The sequence below is a fragment of the Medicago sativa genome, chromosome 1 (assembly GCF_051527215.1).
Source record: "Medicago sativa cultivar Bolivia chromosome 1, Bolivia_mono, whole genome shotgun sequence".
NCBI classification, from domain to species: domain Eukaryota; kingdom Viridiplantae; phylum Streptophyta; class Magnoliopsida; order Fabales; family Fabaceae; genus Medicago; species Medicago sativa.
Genome location: NC_140749.1, coordinates 14750499 through 14763830, shown reverse-complemented (window position 1 = coordinate 14763830; position 13332 = coordinate 14750499). Strand labels below are relative to the sequence as shown.

At 34.6% G+C, this 13332-nt stretch overlaps 2 protein-coding genes across 2 annotated transcripts; one reads left to right on the top strand and one right to left on the bottom strand.

Moving 5' to 3' along the window:
• Positions 1–3951: 3951 nt before the first annotated feature.
• LOC146952968 (LEAF RUST 10 DISEASE-RESISTANCE LOCUS RECEPTOR-LIKE PROTEIN KINASE-like 2.1) lies at positions 3952–7522 on the bottom strand. The gene is made up of 4 exons (XM_085707291.1): positions 6445–7522; positions 6030–6062; positions 5537–5596; positions 3952–5292 (listed from the first exon to the last, which is right to left on the bottom strand). The coding sequence occupies exons 1-4, from the start codon at positions 7337–7339 to the stop codon at positions 4064–4066; spliced, it is 2217 nt and encodes a 738-aa protein (XP_085563417.1). The 5' UTR covers positions 7340–7522; the 3' UTR covers positions 3952–4063.
• A 2502-nt stretch (positions 7523–10024) lies between these two features.
• On the top strand, positions 10025–12268 carry LOC146952967 (rust resistance kinase Lr10-like). The gene is made up of 2 exons (XM_085707294.1): positions 10025–10908; positions 11008–12268. The coding sequence occupies exons 1-2, from the start codon at positions 10155–10157 to the stop codon at positions 12099–12101; spliced, it is 1848 nt and encodes a 615-aa protein (XP_085563420.1). The 5' UTR covers positions 10025–10154; the 3' UTR covers positions 12102–12268.
• Positions 12269–13332: the final 1064 nt, after the last annotated feature.

Below are 13332 nucleotides of genomic sequence, written 5' to 3'. Positions count from 1 at the left end.
AAATCATTCTCCTACTCAACTTTTGTATCATCGTGATCCCACCTACACACATCTTCGTGTCTTTGGTTGTCTTTGTTATCCCTTGCTTCCATCCACTATCATTAACAAACTGCAACCACGTTCGACCCCATGTGTCTTCTTAGGGTATCCCACTAATCAAAGAGGTTACAAATGTTTTGATTTGTCGCACAGAAAGATCATCGTTTCCCGACACGTCATATTTGATGAGACACAGTTTCCCTTTGCCCACATGCCTTCCCTACCTCTTATCTCCTATGACTGTTTTACTGATGACCTACACCCATCTATTATCCATCAATGGAGCAATCCCACCTTGAAACCTCTTCCCAATGACCTTCCCAGTCCGCCACCTCCTATACCTGACCCTCCTTCTACCTCACCGACCGGACCGCATACACCTGATACCTCCCCATCGCTTACACCATTAGCCCAACCTGCACCTCCCACTTGAACAATGGCCACCCGTAGCATGCGGGGTATCTACAAACCTAGAAAGCTTTTTAACCTTTCTGTTACCATTGATGATCCGACCATCTCCCCTCTTCCCAAAAATCCCAAACTAGCCCTATCTGACCCTAATTGGAAATCCGCAATGCAGTCTGAATTTAATGCTCTTATTAGAAATAATACGTGGGATTTGGTTCCATGACCTTGTGATGTTAATATTATTCGCTGTATGTGGATTTTCATCATAAAAAGAAATCTAATGGTTGTTTTGAGCGTTACAAAGCTCGTCTTGTAGGTGATGGCTGGTCTTAAATTGCAGGTGTGGATTGTGATGAGACATTCAGTCCTGTTGTAAAACCGGCGACCATTCGCACCGTTGTCACCATTGCTCTATCCAAATCATGGCCCATTCATTAGCTAGATGTCTAGAATGCATTTCTACATGGTGACCTTCATGAGACAGTTTACATGTATCAGCCACTTGGTTTCCGTGATCCTGATCGCCCAGATTATGTGTATCGCTTGCGAAAATCACTCTATGGTGTAAAATAAGCGCCTCGTGCCTGGTACCAACGGTTTGCTGACTTTGTCTCCACCATTGGATTTCAGCATAGCACTTCAGATCACTCCATTTTCATCTTTCAACGTGGCTCTGATTTGCCTTACATCTTGTTATATGTTGATGACATCATCCTTTTCACCTCCTCCCATGATCTTCGAAAATCTATCATGGCACTCATTGCCTCTAAGTTTGCTATGAAGGATTTGGGTCCATTGAGTTAATTTTTGGGCATTGCCGTGACCAGACACGCCGGTGGACTATTCCTTAGTCAGAGTACCTATGCTGGTGAGATTCTTGCCCGAGCAGGCATGGCCTCGTGGCAACCTTCCACTACTCCAGTTGACACCAAACAGAAGCTCAGTACCTCCGCCGGCACTCCATACGACGATCCCACCTTGTATCGGAGTCTTGCAGGATCCTTGCAGTATCTTACTTTCACCCATCCCGACATCTCTTATGCTGTCCAACAGGTCTGTCTTCACATGCAGGCCCCTTGCACAGACCACATGCTTGCTCTCAAACGCATCTTGCGTTATGTTCAGGGCACCCTACATTATGGTTTGCATCTCTATCCATCTCCTATTGAAAAACTCATCTCATATACTGATGCTGATTGGGGTGGATGTCCTGACACCCGTCGTTCTACCTCCGACTATTGTGTGTTTCTTGGTGACAACCTCATTTCCTGGTCTTCCAAGAGACAACCCACACTTTCTCGGTCTAGTGCAGAAGCTGAGTACAGGGGTGTTGCTAATGTGGTATCTGAATCTTGTTGGATTCGCAACCTTCTCTTGGAGCTTCATTTCCCACTCTCTCAGGCTACCTTGGTGTATTGTGATAATGTTAGTGCCATCTATCTTTCTGGATTAGGTAATCCAGTACAACATCAACGCACTAAACATATTGAGATGGACATTCACTTTGTTCGAGAAAAGGTCGCTCGTGGCCAGGCACGTGTCCTTCATGTTCCTTCTCGTCACCAGATTGATGACGTCTTCACCAAAGGTCTACCTCGTGTTCTTTTCGATGATTTCCGGACCAGTCTAAACGTCCGTGAACCTCCCGCTTCGACTGCGGGGGTGTGATAGAATATTCTTGTCATTAATCAATAATATTATTGTAATTATTTATAATTAATTCTATTTATGTATAGGTTTGACTAAACCTATTATTATTGTATATATATGTACCTTACAAAACATGAATGAGACAAGAAAGCAATTTTACAATATCACGTTACTATTCATCCTCTTTCATAAACATTTTAAATAGTATTCTAGGGTATTGTTGTTCTCCCCCTTGTTTAATTTTCTTTTATCATTTTTGAAAAAATCGTTATAATTCGAGAACTAGAATACGATAAGGATGGAGGTTTAAAGCATTCTACTTTAAATTGCTCCTACTGTTTGAAAAAGTTACTTCCACTTCAAAAGACCAGATAGGAGTGTTAATTGTTCGGGTCATTTTAAGGAAGTATTAAGGTTTTCTAGAGATTCTAGTAACTCTAACTCTTCTAGTGCAAAAATAACTGTGTGGTAAAGTTATTCCTTTTTTGCAGGGTGTTTGCTGGATCCTTCTAGGTCACTACGGTTACTTCTGAGGTCATAATATCTGTGTGTATGGGTGGGTGGGTGTGGGGTTGGTACTACAGTTCTTGTACCAATACCAGCTCAAGAGATCACTTGATACATCTTGTAAAAATTAAAGTATAGCACGACCACAAAGTTGTTTGGTTTGGACGAATTGTCATGGTTCCATGATCCTTGCTTTAATTTATAACAAATGAATGCAAAACAGCACCTAACATAAGCTAAATGCACGATATGACTAATTATCATCAGGTTAAGTCGCCTTTGAGGTTGGACAACTCGTTTGAAGTCTTCTTTAAGCTCGATCTTGCGAATGCAAAAGGCGGAACTTATGTCTTTCAGATCAGATATATGCTCCACGCCATTGCACTCTTGTTCTCTTTCATTATTTTCAAAATCTGGTTCATACCTTTTGCCACAAGATGAAGGTGGATTAGCCTGCAGGAACCTTGATGGAGTAGAAGCAAAAATGGCAACAGTCAATATCACTATATATAAGTCTTACCCACCACTTAAAGGCGAATATCTTTTGTAAAAATCAGTCTTAGGAAATAGGAATTATTCGTAACATAAAGCACACCTCTTTCAGTAAATCATTCTACATAATCCCATTTTTTTTTTGTGAGCATCTACATAATAGCATTGTATTAATGGCTAATAAACTTAATAAAATATTTGCTATTAATTAACACACATAAACAAAATACCATATAGTATTAATGAAGTATTTTTATTTAAGGGATCAATGAACCTTCAAATATATGCTTGGCCTGTACACATTATATTTTGAAACAGGGTCAGTTCACATACCTACTCAATCAAAAAAGATAGAATAAAATATACTAAGCTTGATCAGTGTACACAGCACACGCGCAAAGCTGGAGTGCCACTCTTTTTGACTGTATGCTCACACACATATTCAGTTTATGATTATTATTATTTCATACAATATATTCTTGATTTGTAAGCGTGGTTGGGTAATCTTTTTTTGACGTCGTCGATTATATATTCTTGATCAATATATAGTCTTGATCACTGTTCACACATGCATCCCTTTATCAACCCTGTGTTTTTCTGTCTTTATCCATCTGTAAAGATTAGATTGTATATCTTTTACTTTTGAAAATAATTTAAACTATAAGGTCATTTTATATATTTTTTATATTCACACGGACCACAAGCTCAACATATATTTCTTATAACTTTCCTTTGTTGAACATTCTAAGCGTCACTTTGTTTTGGATCTTTTTAAAATTTATTTTGATTTAAAAAATTGATGATTATTCTCTAGAGATTTTTTGGAAAAACATAAACCATAAATTCAGTAAATCATTTCTAACTACTGATGTAGAAAATCTATATAGAAAATTAAAGATTACTGTTACATAAAATCAAGTGTACTGATGTTCTAGTTAATATTCAAACAAATATATTTTCTGCAGTGTCAAGAAATAGTCTCTACTAGAGGATTAGTTGTGATTTCTCCATAACCACTAGAACTTATGAAGCTCGACATTGATTGGTCTGAGTTTGTTGTTTCATCTCTTGAAATTACTTCATCTGGATACATGGTTGGCTCTGGAGGCATTTCAAGATTGTCAATATCACCTTCAAGCATCTCCACTACTTTACTCATTGTAGGACGATCATTTGGCTTCAATTGTATACACCAAAGTGCGACCATGATCATTTTCTTTACTATTTTCATATCCTCTTCTGTGACATTTTCTATTTCTATTTCTCCTTCTTTTCCAAGTTGATCATAGATCCAAAAGGGAAAATAAAGTTGGCTTGAATGCTCTGCCTTGGTGTTCAGGTTTTTCCTCTTACTTGCCATCTCCATCAAAAGCATCCCAAAACTATAAACATCAGCCTTATACGACACTCCCCCTATATTTTTGTAGAATAACTCAGGAGCCATATATCCAATCGTACCTCTTGCAGCAGTCATTGAAATGATGCTATTCTCTATCGGATGTAGTTTTGCCAATCCAAAGTCAGATATTTTAGGGATAAAGTTCTCATCAAGCAAGATATTGTGGGGCTTGATATCAAAATGTAAAATCTTCATTTCACATCCATGATGTAGATAAGCAATCCCACGAGCTATTCCAATTGCTATATCGTAAATTTTGTTGTAGCTTAAACTTATGCTCCCTTCTTTGGAGAAAATAAATTTATCAAGAGATCCATTAGGCATGAATTCATAAACAAGAGCACGTTTTGATCCCTCAATACAAAATCCAAGTAATTGTACCACATTTAAATGATGTATTCTTCCAATAGTTGTGACTTCATTGACAAAGTCTTGCCCATTACCTTTTGCGTTACCCAACATCTTGATTGCCACACAAGGCCCACTACGTAGGTTTCCCTTAAAAACAATGCCAAATCCTCCTTTACCCAATTCATCTTTGAAACCTCTAGCCATTTTCTTAATTTGTTTATATGAATATCCAATGGGCATGAGGTTATTTTGTTGTAGATATATTTCAATACATTCATACACTGACCAATGTCTTTTTCGCCATCTGTATATCAGTAGTGAGATAAAAAATAATATCCCAAATAGAAATCTTGCCAACAGAATTGATGGTACAACATAATGTCCAATGGCCCATACCACTTCATAGTAGATAGAATTTGGTTCTTCTCCTATGTCAACATTTCCTCCTATAATTTCGTACCAACAAGACAAAATATATAAATATCATCAACATTTGGGCACGTTCTACAATGACTTAAAAGTTTGTTTCTCTTTTTGAAGCAATTAAGGTTGCTATTGTTAAGACAAAACAGTATTCACATACGTAAATAGAAATGTTGCATATATTAACATTATAAGAAGATATTCTGAAAAAGATCAAATTAAACTATTTGAATGTTTAGTATTTATTAAGAAGTTAAATAAACTCACCATTCCTGTAAACTTGTTTCTCTTTTTGCTTAAGCCCATTCCAGAAAACTTTGATGATATCTGCAAACAAAAATTGACTTATATGAATAAGTTGGTGACAATAGAATGACTTAATCAATAAAATCAGTTGTAATTTAAATAGAAATGTTATTAAGTAATGTCTCTAAAACCTTTTTAGTATATTGGATACTAATATTTTAGTGTGAATTTTTTAGTGTGTAAATATTTACACGGTTCTTCAAAATATAATTAAAAAAATAAGCATTGATTTTAATGATCACTTACCCTGGTTTCAATTGCTCAATCTAGATACTTAGAAAAAGCAACAATTCATAATTGTATTCTTACTAAGAAAAGCAACATTCATAATTTTTTTATTTTTATTATTTTGGTAAGACATTCATAATTTTAACTAACTAAATAATTGAACATAATGGACGACAAATATATTGTATAGAAGAAGATAGCTAAATTAAGGTGATCAAATTCTTACCTTTAGCTGATAAAACAATCAGAGACCATTTCCCTGCATCACATAGAAAAATAAACATCATTTGAGCATACACATAAATGAAAAAAAGAAGTGAGGAGGAAAGAGTTAGATAATATGTATTTTTAAATAATTAAATAAAGTTATTTTGTATGATTGTCACTAACTAGTATTTATTTGTAGTTGTAACCATACAACTATTTTTCAATATAATTATTTTTGTCATAAAGCTTATGATTATATACGATCAAAAAATAATTTATACACGGGGCTAGTCATCGTTATAGAAGTTAATTTTGAAAAGGTTGAGTTATGTCTAACTATACATATCAAATGAAGGTTGAGTAGTCAAAATTCACAGAAGAAGACTAAAAATTTGTAATGAGATAAAAAAAAAGTTCAAATGGTGGATCTTTACCACAATTATCACTCTCCGAAAATCCCATAAGAGTGGAGCAATAGTGCACATTGCATCCAAGTTTCTCTGTGGTTGCGTCGAAATAACAGAGATGTGACTTTTCACAATGATACTGACAGGGAAGATTCAACCATGAAATCTCAAATCCATAAACTAACGCCTTGTGTATTTCATCATATGATATTACTTGATTTCCTTGCAAACCCAACATAAAAGTATCAATTTGATTTCTTTTGAAACCTGACCAAGAAGTGGAAGTAACAAATTTCACATGACAACCATCTTGTAAATCTTCAGCAGTTAAATGACCAGCTATAGCATAAATATAATAGCCTTTGGATTTGGAGTTCCATTTGTTACAGGAAGAAGTATTCACTAACTTAGGATTGTCACTTACTGGATGGCTACAGTTAAGGTATACAATATGCTCAAAAAGCTGGTCTCCAGCAGTGTAAAATCGGTCACTGGAACCAGCATGATATGGATCTGTACAAATTTCGTTGCTGTTATAGGTATTTTCGTTGTTGTGGTAGGTATCACAGAAATTAGATCGAGACAACGAATAGCGAGGAAGTGAAGAGCAGTTTGATTCCATGACTCCAGGATCAGCAACTCGGATTGTGAAATTGTTGTAGTTGATTGATTGCACATGATATTTTCCCGAATACAAATATAAAGTTGCCACATTATTTTCACAAGATAGTTCATACCTGCTATCTCCGCAGTGTTTTGGGTCATCGTTTAATCTAAATGGGTAACTTATGTTTGATATTTTGCTGCAAGATGAAGGTGGACAAACATGGTTTTGTTCATTTGTTGTAGTGCTGCTGCTACCATGTTGGAGTAGAAGCATAAACGGCAACAATAGTACCAATATCACTCTCATCAACAACATAGTAACGAAGCTGGTTTTGATTGAAAGAGGGTAAATGTCAAAAACTTAGGACTTTGATGTTCAGATTTGGAATGTCGTATAAGCAACAAAGATTGTTTTATTTTACATGTGGTATTAAGAAAATGTTTTTTTTTCTTCTGACAAACAAACATTGCACGAAGCTCACACGAAGCAGAGTGGTGTGTATTATTTGTTAAATACGTCTTCTTATTTGTTAAATACGTCTTCATAATTTTTTATTTTTATTAACAACTAAAGTTAGGGTCGGTGAATAAATTTAATAAAGCCTGTGCTACACTACTTGTGTTGAGCGAGACTACGTTTTATGTGTGATGCAACTGATGGAGTTTGATGAAAATAGATAGATTGAATTATAGGATAGTTCTATAGTAATATATTGTTTTAGCCCATCTCACTTGAATTCGAACAAATAATCACACAAATAAAATTTAGAGGTGCGAAGCAAAGGAAGCCTTAATCAATGAGCAATGTAGTCTCAAGCAGCAAGAGCAACAAACAGACATAGATCTAAGTGATCAGATGCAACACGGCATGCATATTCAAAGCAACACCACATCAATAAATAACCTATTTTGAGGGAGAGAAACTCTCTGATCCACTATGATAAGAATGATACAAAAAAGTTACAAGAATTTAGGTTAAGAACTAACAAAGAACAAACCCGAATTTCTACTATTTTTCAAGTCACCGACACTCACAATAAATCCTAATAGAAAATATTAAAGAAAACTTTTTAATTCTTCCTCCAATGAGATCTCACTACCCAATGTGTTCATAAATGTTTCACAACCCAAGGAATAAACTCTTCCCAAAGACATTCAACCCTAAAGTTTTCTCCTTTGGTTTCTCAAATTTCTCTCTCTTGAAACTCTAACAAAAAAATGAAGAAAGAAGTCTTAAATAGTGCACAGGTTTTCCCTTCCATTGTGCCACAATTTGTGAGTTCATAAATAGTTAAAAAATTTATAAATTTCTGTATTTATTTTCCTATGTTCCGTATTAGGCCAAGATCCAAATTTATGAAGAATTAGTGTACAAAAATTCAGATGAATCATTTGTCAAAATCGCGACTTAAGTCCTAAAATCCATGATTTTGCGACTTTACTTAGCTTAAATGACTCAAATCTACAGCAGAATCTGAAAAACATGCAAAATCTTATCAAAATCGCACAAAATCTCACAAAATCGTGAAATTCGTTCAAATTATTAGCTGTGTCCGCGTGTCAGTGTCCGTGTCGTGTCCGGTGTCCGTGTCCGTATCCGTGCTTCATAGGATTTTGCTAATCTCTTTCAACCTGAAGTAAAATCCCGATTTTGACAACCTTGAGATGAATACTCGTGATCAAACCAATTCCCTTTGTTGAAAATCATACACTAATCTGCAAATCCAAATCGTATGGAGATCTAATCACCTGCATAATCATCTGAAACCTAACGATCACGAGTCCTTGGTGAAAAGACATTCTTTATTCTCAAAAATTTGAACTTGGGGTTCTGATTTCCATGTGGTAGGTGGGATATAAGAACGTAGTGTGATTGGAAAACACAAGTCAATATTTAGTGGAAACTCGTGAACAGTATACTTACATAAATAATGCCAAGTGGAAAAAGACTATTCTTAACAATAAAATTATAAGCACACGTTTTTCGAAAGGGTATAATACTTGAATAAATTATATGCTTGATCTGTACACACACAAACAACAATCGAAAAGTGGAGTTATCTATTTTTGACTGCAAGGGCTATTGTGACTTTTAAAAAAATATATATGTATACACACCAACACACTCAGTTTAGGATAATTTAATAAAAAGATTAATTAGAATAGACTGTCAGAGTATATATACTTTACAACGTCAACCAGTTAAAATTAATATTTTTGACACATCATCACATATGAATTAAAATGAAAAAAAACCCAAATCAAATATCTAATAACCGCTTTTGTTCACACATTCCTTTGTTTTCGGTATTGATTGATAGCTTCTCCCTCATGATTTTGTTCTTCGCCATCAAATTATATTTTTGGTGAAATTTCTTCAATTAGTGAAAAATTTCTGCATCATTGTTATTCAATATGCAAGTTAATTAAGAAATTATTAATCTTGCTTACACTTTCATGTGTGCACGTGGATAACGTTATGGTGGGATGAAGTTATTCAAACACAGAACAAAATTATGGGAGGATGAAGTTGTCCAAACTGCAAATAACAAAATCAAAGACGACAATAGTTATTTTTTTAGGGAGGATGACAATAGTTATTAACTTATTGTCAATCAATTCCAAAAACAAAGGAAGGTCTGACAAAATGGTTATTAAAGATTTGATTTAAATTTTTCTATTTTAATTAACTTGTACTGATGTGTCAAAAATATTGATTTTAATTGGTTGACGTTGTAAAATAGATATACTCTGACAGTCTATTCTAATTAATCTCTTTTAATAAAATATATGCTTTGATCTGTAAAGAATATTCAGCATGTTGGTGTTCTTTTATTGACTTAATTGATTATTCTTAAATTTATAAAATAAAATATATTCTTGATCATTGTACACACATGCAGCCCATTAGCAACTCTGAATCTTTCTGTCTTTATCAATCAGTATATTATTAGTATTTGCATTATTGATATGGTCCAATTTGGACCATATGGTAAATTTTCATATTATTAGTATTCTAATTTTCATATACACCGATCACAAGCACAATATATTTTAAAAAAGGTACACAAAGTTTGTTCTTCCTAATCACACTTTTCATTCCTAAACAACTTAAACTTTGCATAATTTGGATGGCAGAAGCACATACTACTTTGATCATGCAACTTTTTATGATCTTCTTGCTTATCAAAAGTGGCAATGCTCATGACCAGTGCAGAGAAATATCTTGTGGACCTAACCAACCTCCTATTAAATTTCCCTTCCAACTCGTCGAGGAATCATCACAATATCAATTTGCTTATCCTAAAGAGTTCTCCCTATATTGTACTGAAAATAAGAAAACCATGATAGTGCTCTCTACCACTTCAGGTCCAATCAAATTTCTTGTCAATTACATTGACTACGAATCACACTTGATGTCAATATCAGACCCAGACAATTGCATTCCAGAAAAGTTTTTGATACTCAACAATTCATCATTTCTACCTTACCGGTTTGATTCAGAACCGGATACCAAAATTTTCTTCTTCAACTGCTCTTCAGTTTGGAAACGACACCTGAGAAACCAATATCAGACATCCCAAGAGTCGCAAGATATGATAACTTGTCCAATTTATGTTGCTGATTCGGACGAAGATATTGTCGATTTGGACCTTGTATCTTGTACCAGGATGTTCTACATCAACGCATCTATGATGGGATCAGACCTGAAGTCTAATTTTCTCAGTTTGAGTTGGCCGAAACAAAATTGTGCAGAGTGCAAAGATAAAGGCATGAAATGCAAATGGAAGAGCAACAACACCAAGCATGGCATTGAATGTACTGATTGCAACCTCAAACCAAAAGTAATCCTATCTCCAAAACCTCTTATTTTTTCAGCTATAGGTGAGTCTACTTTATGCTTCAACTTCAAAGTACTATTTGTCTTTTCTTAATTATTCTATTTATTTATGTTGGGGAGGAAAATGTAATGTCGTACTGCAGGTTCAATTATACTGGGATTGTTCACCGTTACATTTATTAAGATTTATCTACATTTCAGAGAAAAAGAAGAAGATCAAGTCAGAATTGATAAGTTCTTAGAGGACTATAGAGCACAAAAGCCTGCCAGATTTTCATACTCGGATATAAAAAGAATTACAAGTGGGTTTAAGGAAAAGTTAGGAGAAGGAGCTCATGGAACGGTGTTTAAAGGAAAACTCTCTAGTCAGATTCTAGTGGCGGTGAAGATTCTCAACAATACACAGGGAGATGGGAAAGAGTTCATCACTGAAGTGGAAATTATGGGCAAAATTCATCATATCAATGTCGTTCGTTTGCTTGGCTTCTGCGCAGAAGGAATTCACCGCGCTCTTGTATACAATTTGTTTCCAAAAGGTTCGCTACAAAGCTTCATATTTTCACCGGATAACACGGATCATTTCTTGGGGTGGGAGAAGCTACAACAAATTAGTATTGGTATAGCAAAAGGAATTGAGTATCTTCATGAGGGTTGTAGCCATCCAATTCTTCACTTTGATATCAACCCCCACAATGTTTTGCTAGATGACTCCTTTACTCCAAAAATTTCTGACTTTGGGCTCGCCAAATTATGTGCCAAGAATCTTAGTGTAGTGTCCATGACAGCTGCTAGGGGAACCTTGGGATATATGGCGCCTGAAGTTGTGTCTCGAAATTTTGGAAATGTTTCTCTGAAGTCTGATATATACAGTTATGGAATGTTGTTGCTAGAAATGGTTGGTGGAAGAAAGAATGTAGATTCTTCATCCGCGGAAAATCTCCATATTTTATATCCAGAATGGATTCATAATTTATTGGAAGGAGACATACATATAAATATTGAAGATGAAGCTGGCAATGTTAAAATTGCAAAGAAACTCGCAGTTGTTGGACTTTGGTGCATTCAGTGGCAGCCGATGAATCGTCCTTCCATTAAAACTGTCATACAAATGTTGGAAACAGAAGATGAGAGCCAATTAACATTTCCGCCTAATCCATTTCATTCCATTAATTCCAGTACCCCTAGGGAAGGATCTTTGCCTAGACGTCCTCTCAAAATGGAAGTGATTCAAGAATAAGATCAGTTTAGATTCATTTGATTTAATCCCTTATTGGGTCAAAAATTAACCATTTCGTTTGTAAAAAAGTAGAATGTATTTTGAATTGTTTGTAGTATGCTGAAATATTGTTTTTAAAATATTTTTAAGCATTTTAAGAAAGATTTATGTTGCATACTTTCTCACTACATGTTTATTCTAGTACTCTCTTTTATGAATTTATCTTTCTTTTCTTGTTTCGTCATAAAATAAACTAAATTCACTATCTACTAATTGTTTTGATAATGTTGATTATAATAATAATGATACGGGTTATGAACATACACTTACTGCTTTGCAAGCAGATTCGTGGCACTATATATGTAAAATATAATACAAGAAAATAATAAAAAATATGGTGAGGGATTGGGAACACGTAAGCCCCTGTTAGACTATTTTGTTTAGGAATTATTTGTAACATATAGCTCACAAACTCCAACTCACCTAAACTTTATTCATCCAAAAAAAAGAACAAAAGGATTAAAAATCTTTGCAGTTGAATTGTTTTACAGAGCCGAAAAGGATGAATAAAATACCAATTTTTTTCTTCACTAGTAGTACTCTCATTCATTAAGCCCCGCTATACTTCTGCATTTGCACGAGTATTTTTTTCGCAACATTTGAAGTGAGAACAAAGTAATTTTCCCATACATTATTGTTACAAACCAATTAAAAAAAATATTTTTATTGGGTGAGAGAGAGAGAGAGAGAGAAGCAACTTACTCTTTCTCTCTATCACAAATCTCTTGTACCAATTAAAATTGTATGAGTCACATCAAATTCATATGAAATCCATATAATTTAGTGGAATACATTTTTTATTGAAGAGATTCATTAGAATTTTAATTTATATAGAAGAGAATATAGTAAAAAGATTATTTATTGCAGGAAAGGGGTTGAGACGGGGCAATCCCCTATCACCATTTTTGTTGCTAACTCTTGCGGAAGGTCTGGGGTCATTGATGAGCATATTAGTTGAAATTGGGAAATTCAAAGAATATAGATTCGGGAGTTAAAGTGTTTGTATTGCTCATCTCGAATTTGCGGTTTGGGAGTCAGAGTTGGAAGAACATTTTGGCTATTAAAGTTTGCTTGCATTTGTTTGAAGTGGTGTCAGGTCTAAAAGTAAACTTTCAAAAAGAGTCTGTTAAAATACTTAAAAAAAAAAAAAAAAAGTCTGTTAAAAGAAATCAATGTATCAAATGAGTGGCTA

What these genes read in the sequence shown, in the direction of transcription:
- LOC146952968 (XM_085707291.1), bottom strand. Translation starts at nt 7,339, where the DNA reads ATGTTGTTGATGAGAGTGATATTGGTACTATTGTTGCCGTTTATGCTT. An exon ending in GATTGTTTTATCAGCTAAAG is followed by an intron (nt 5,597 to 6,029) that starts GTAAGAATTTGA and finishes TTTTGTTTGCAG; the next exon opens with ATATCATCAAAGTTTTCTGG. An exon ending in GAAACAAGTTTACAGGAATG is followed by an intron (nt 5,293 to 5,536) that starts GTGAGTTTATTT and finishes ACGAAATTATAG; the next exon opens with GAGGAAATGTTGACATAGGA.
- LOC146952967 (XM_085707294.1), top strand. Translation starts at nt 10,155, where the DNA reads ATGGCAGAAGCACATACTACTTTGATCATGCAACTTTTTATGATCTTC. An exon ending in TCTTATTTTTTCAGCTATAG is followed by an intron (nt 10,909 to 11,007) that starts GTGAGTCTACTT and finishes GTCGTACTGCAG; the next exon opens with GTTCAATTATACTGGGATTG.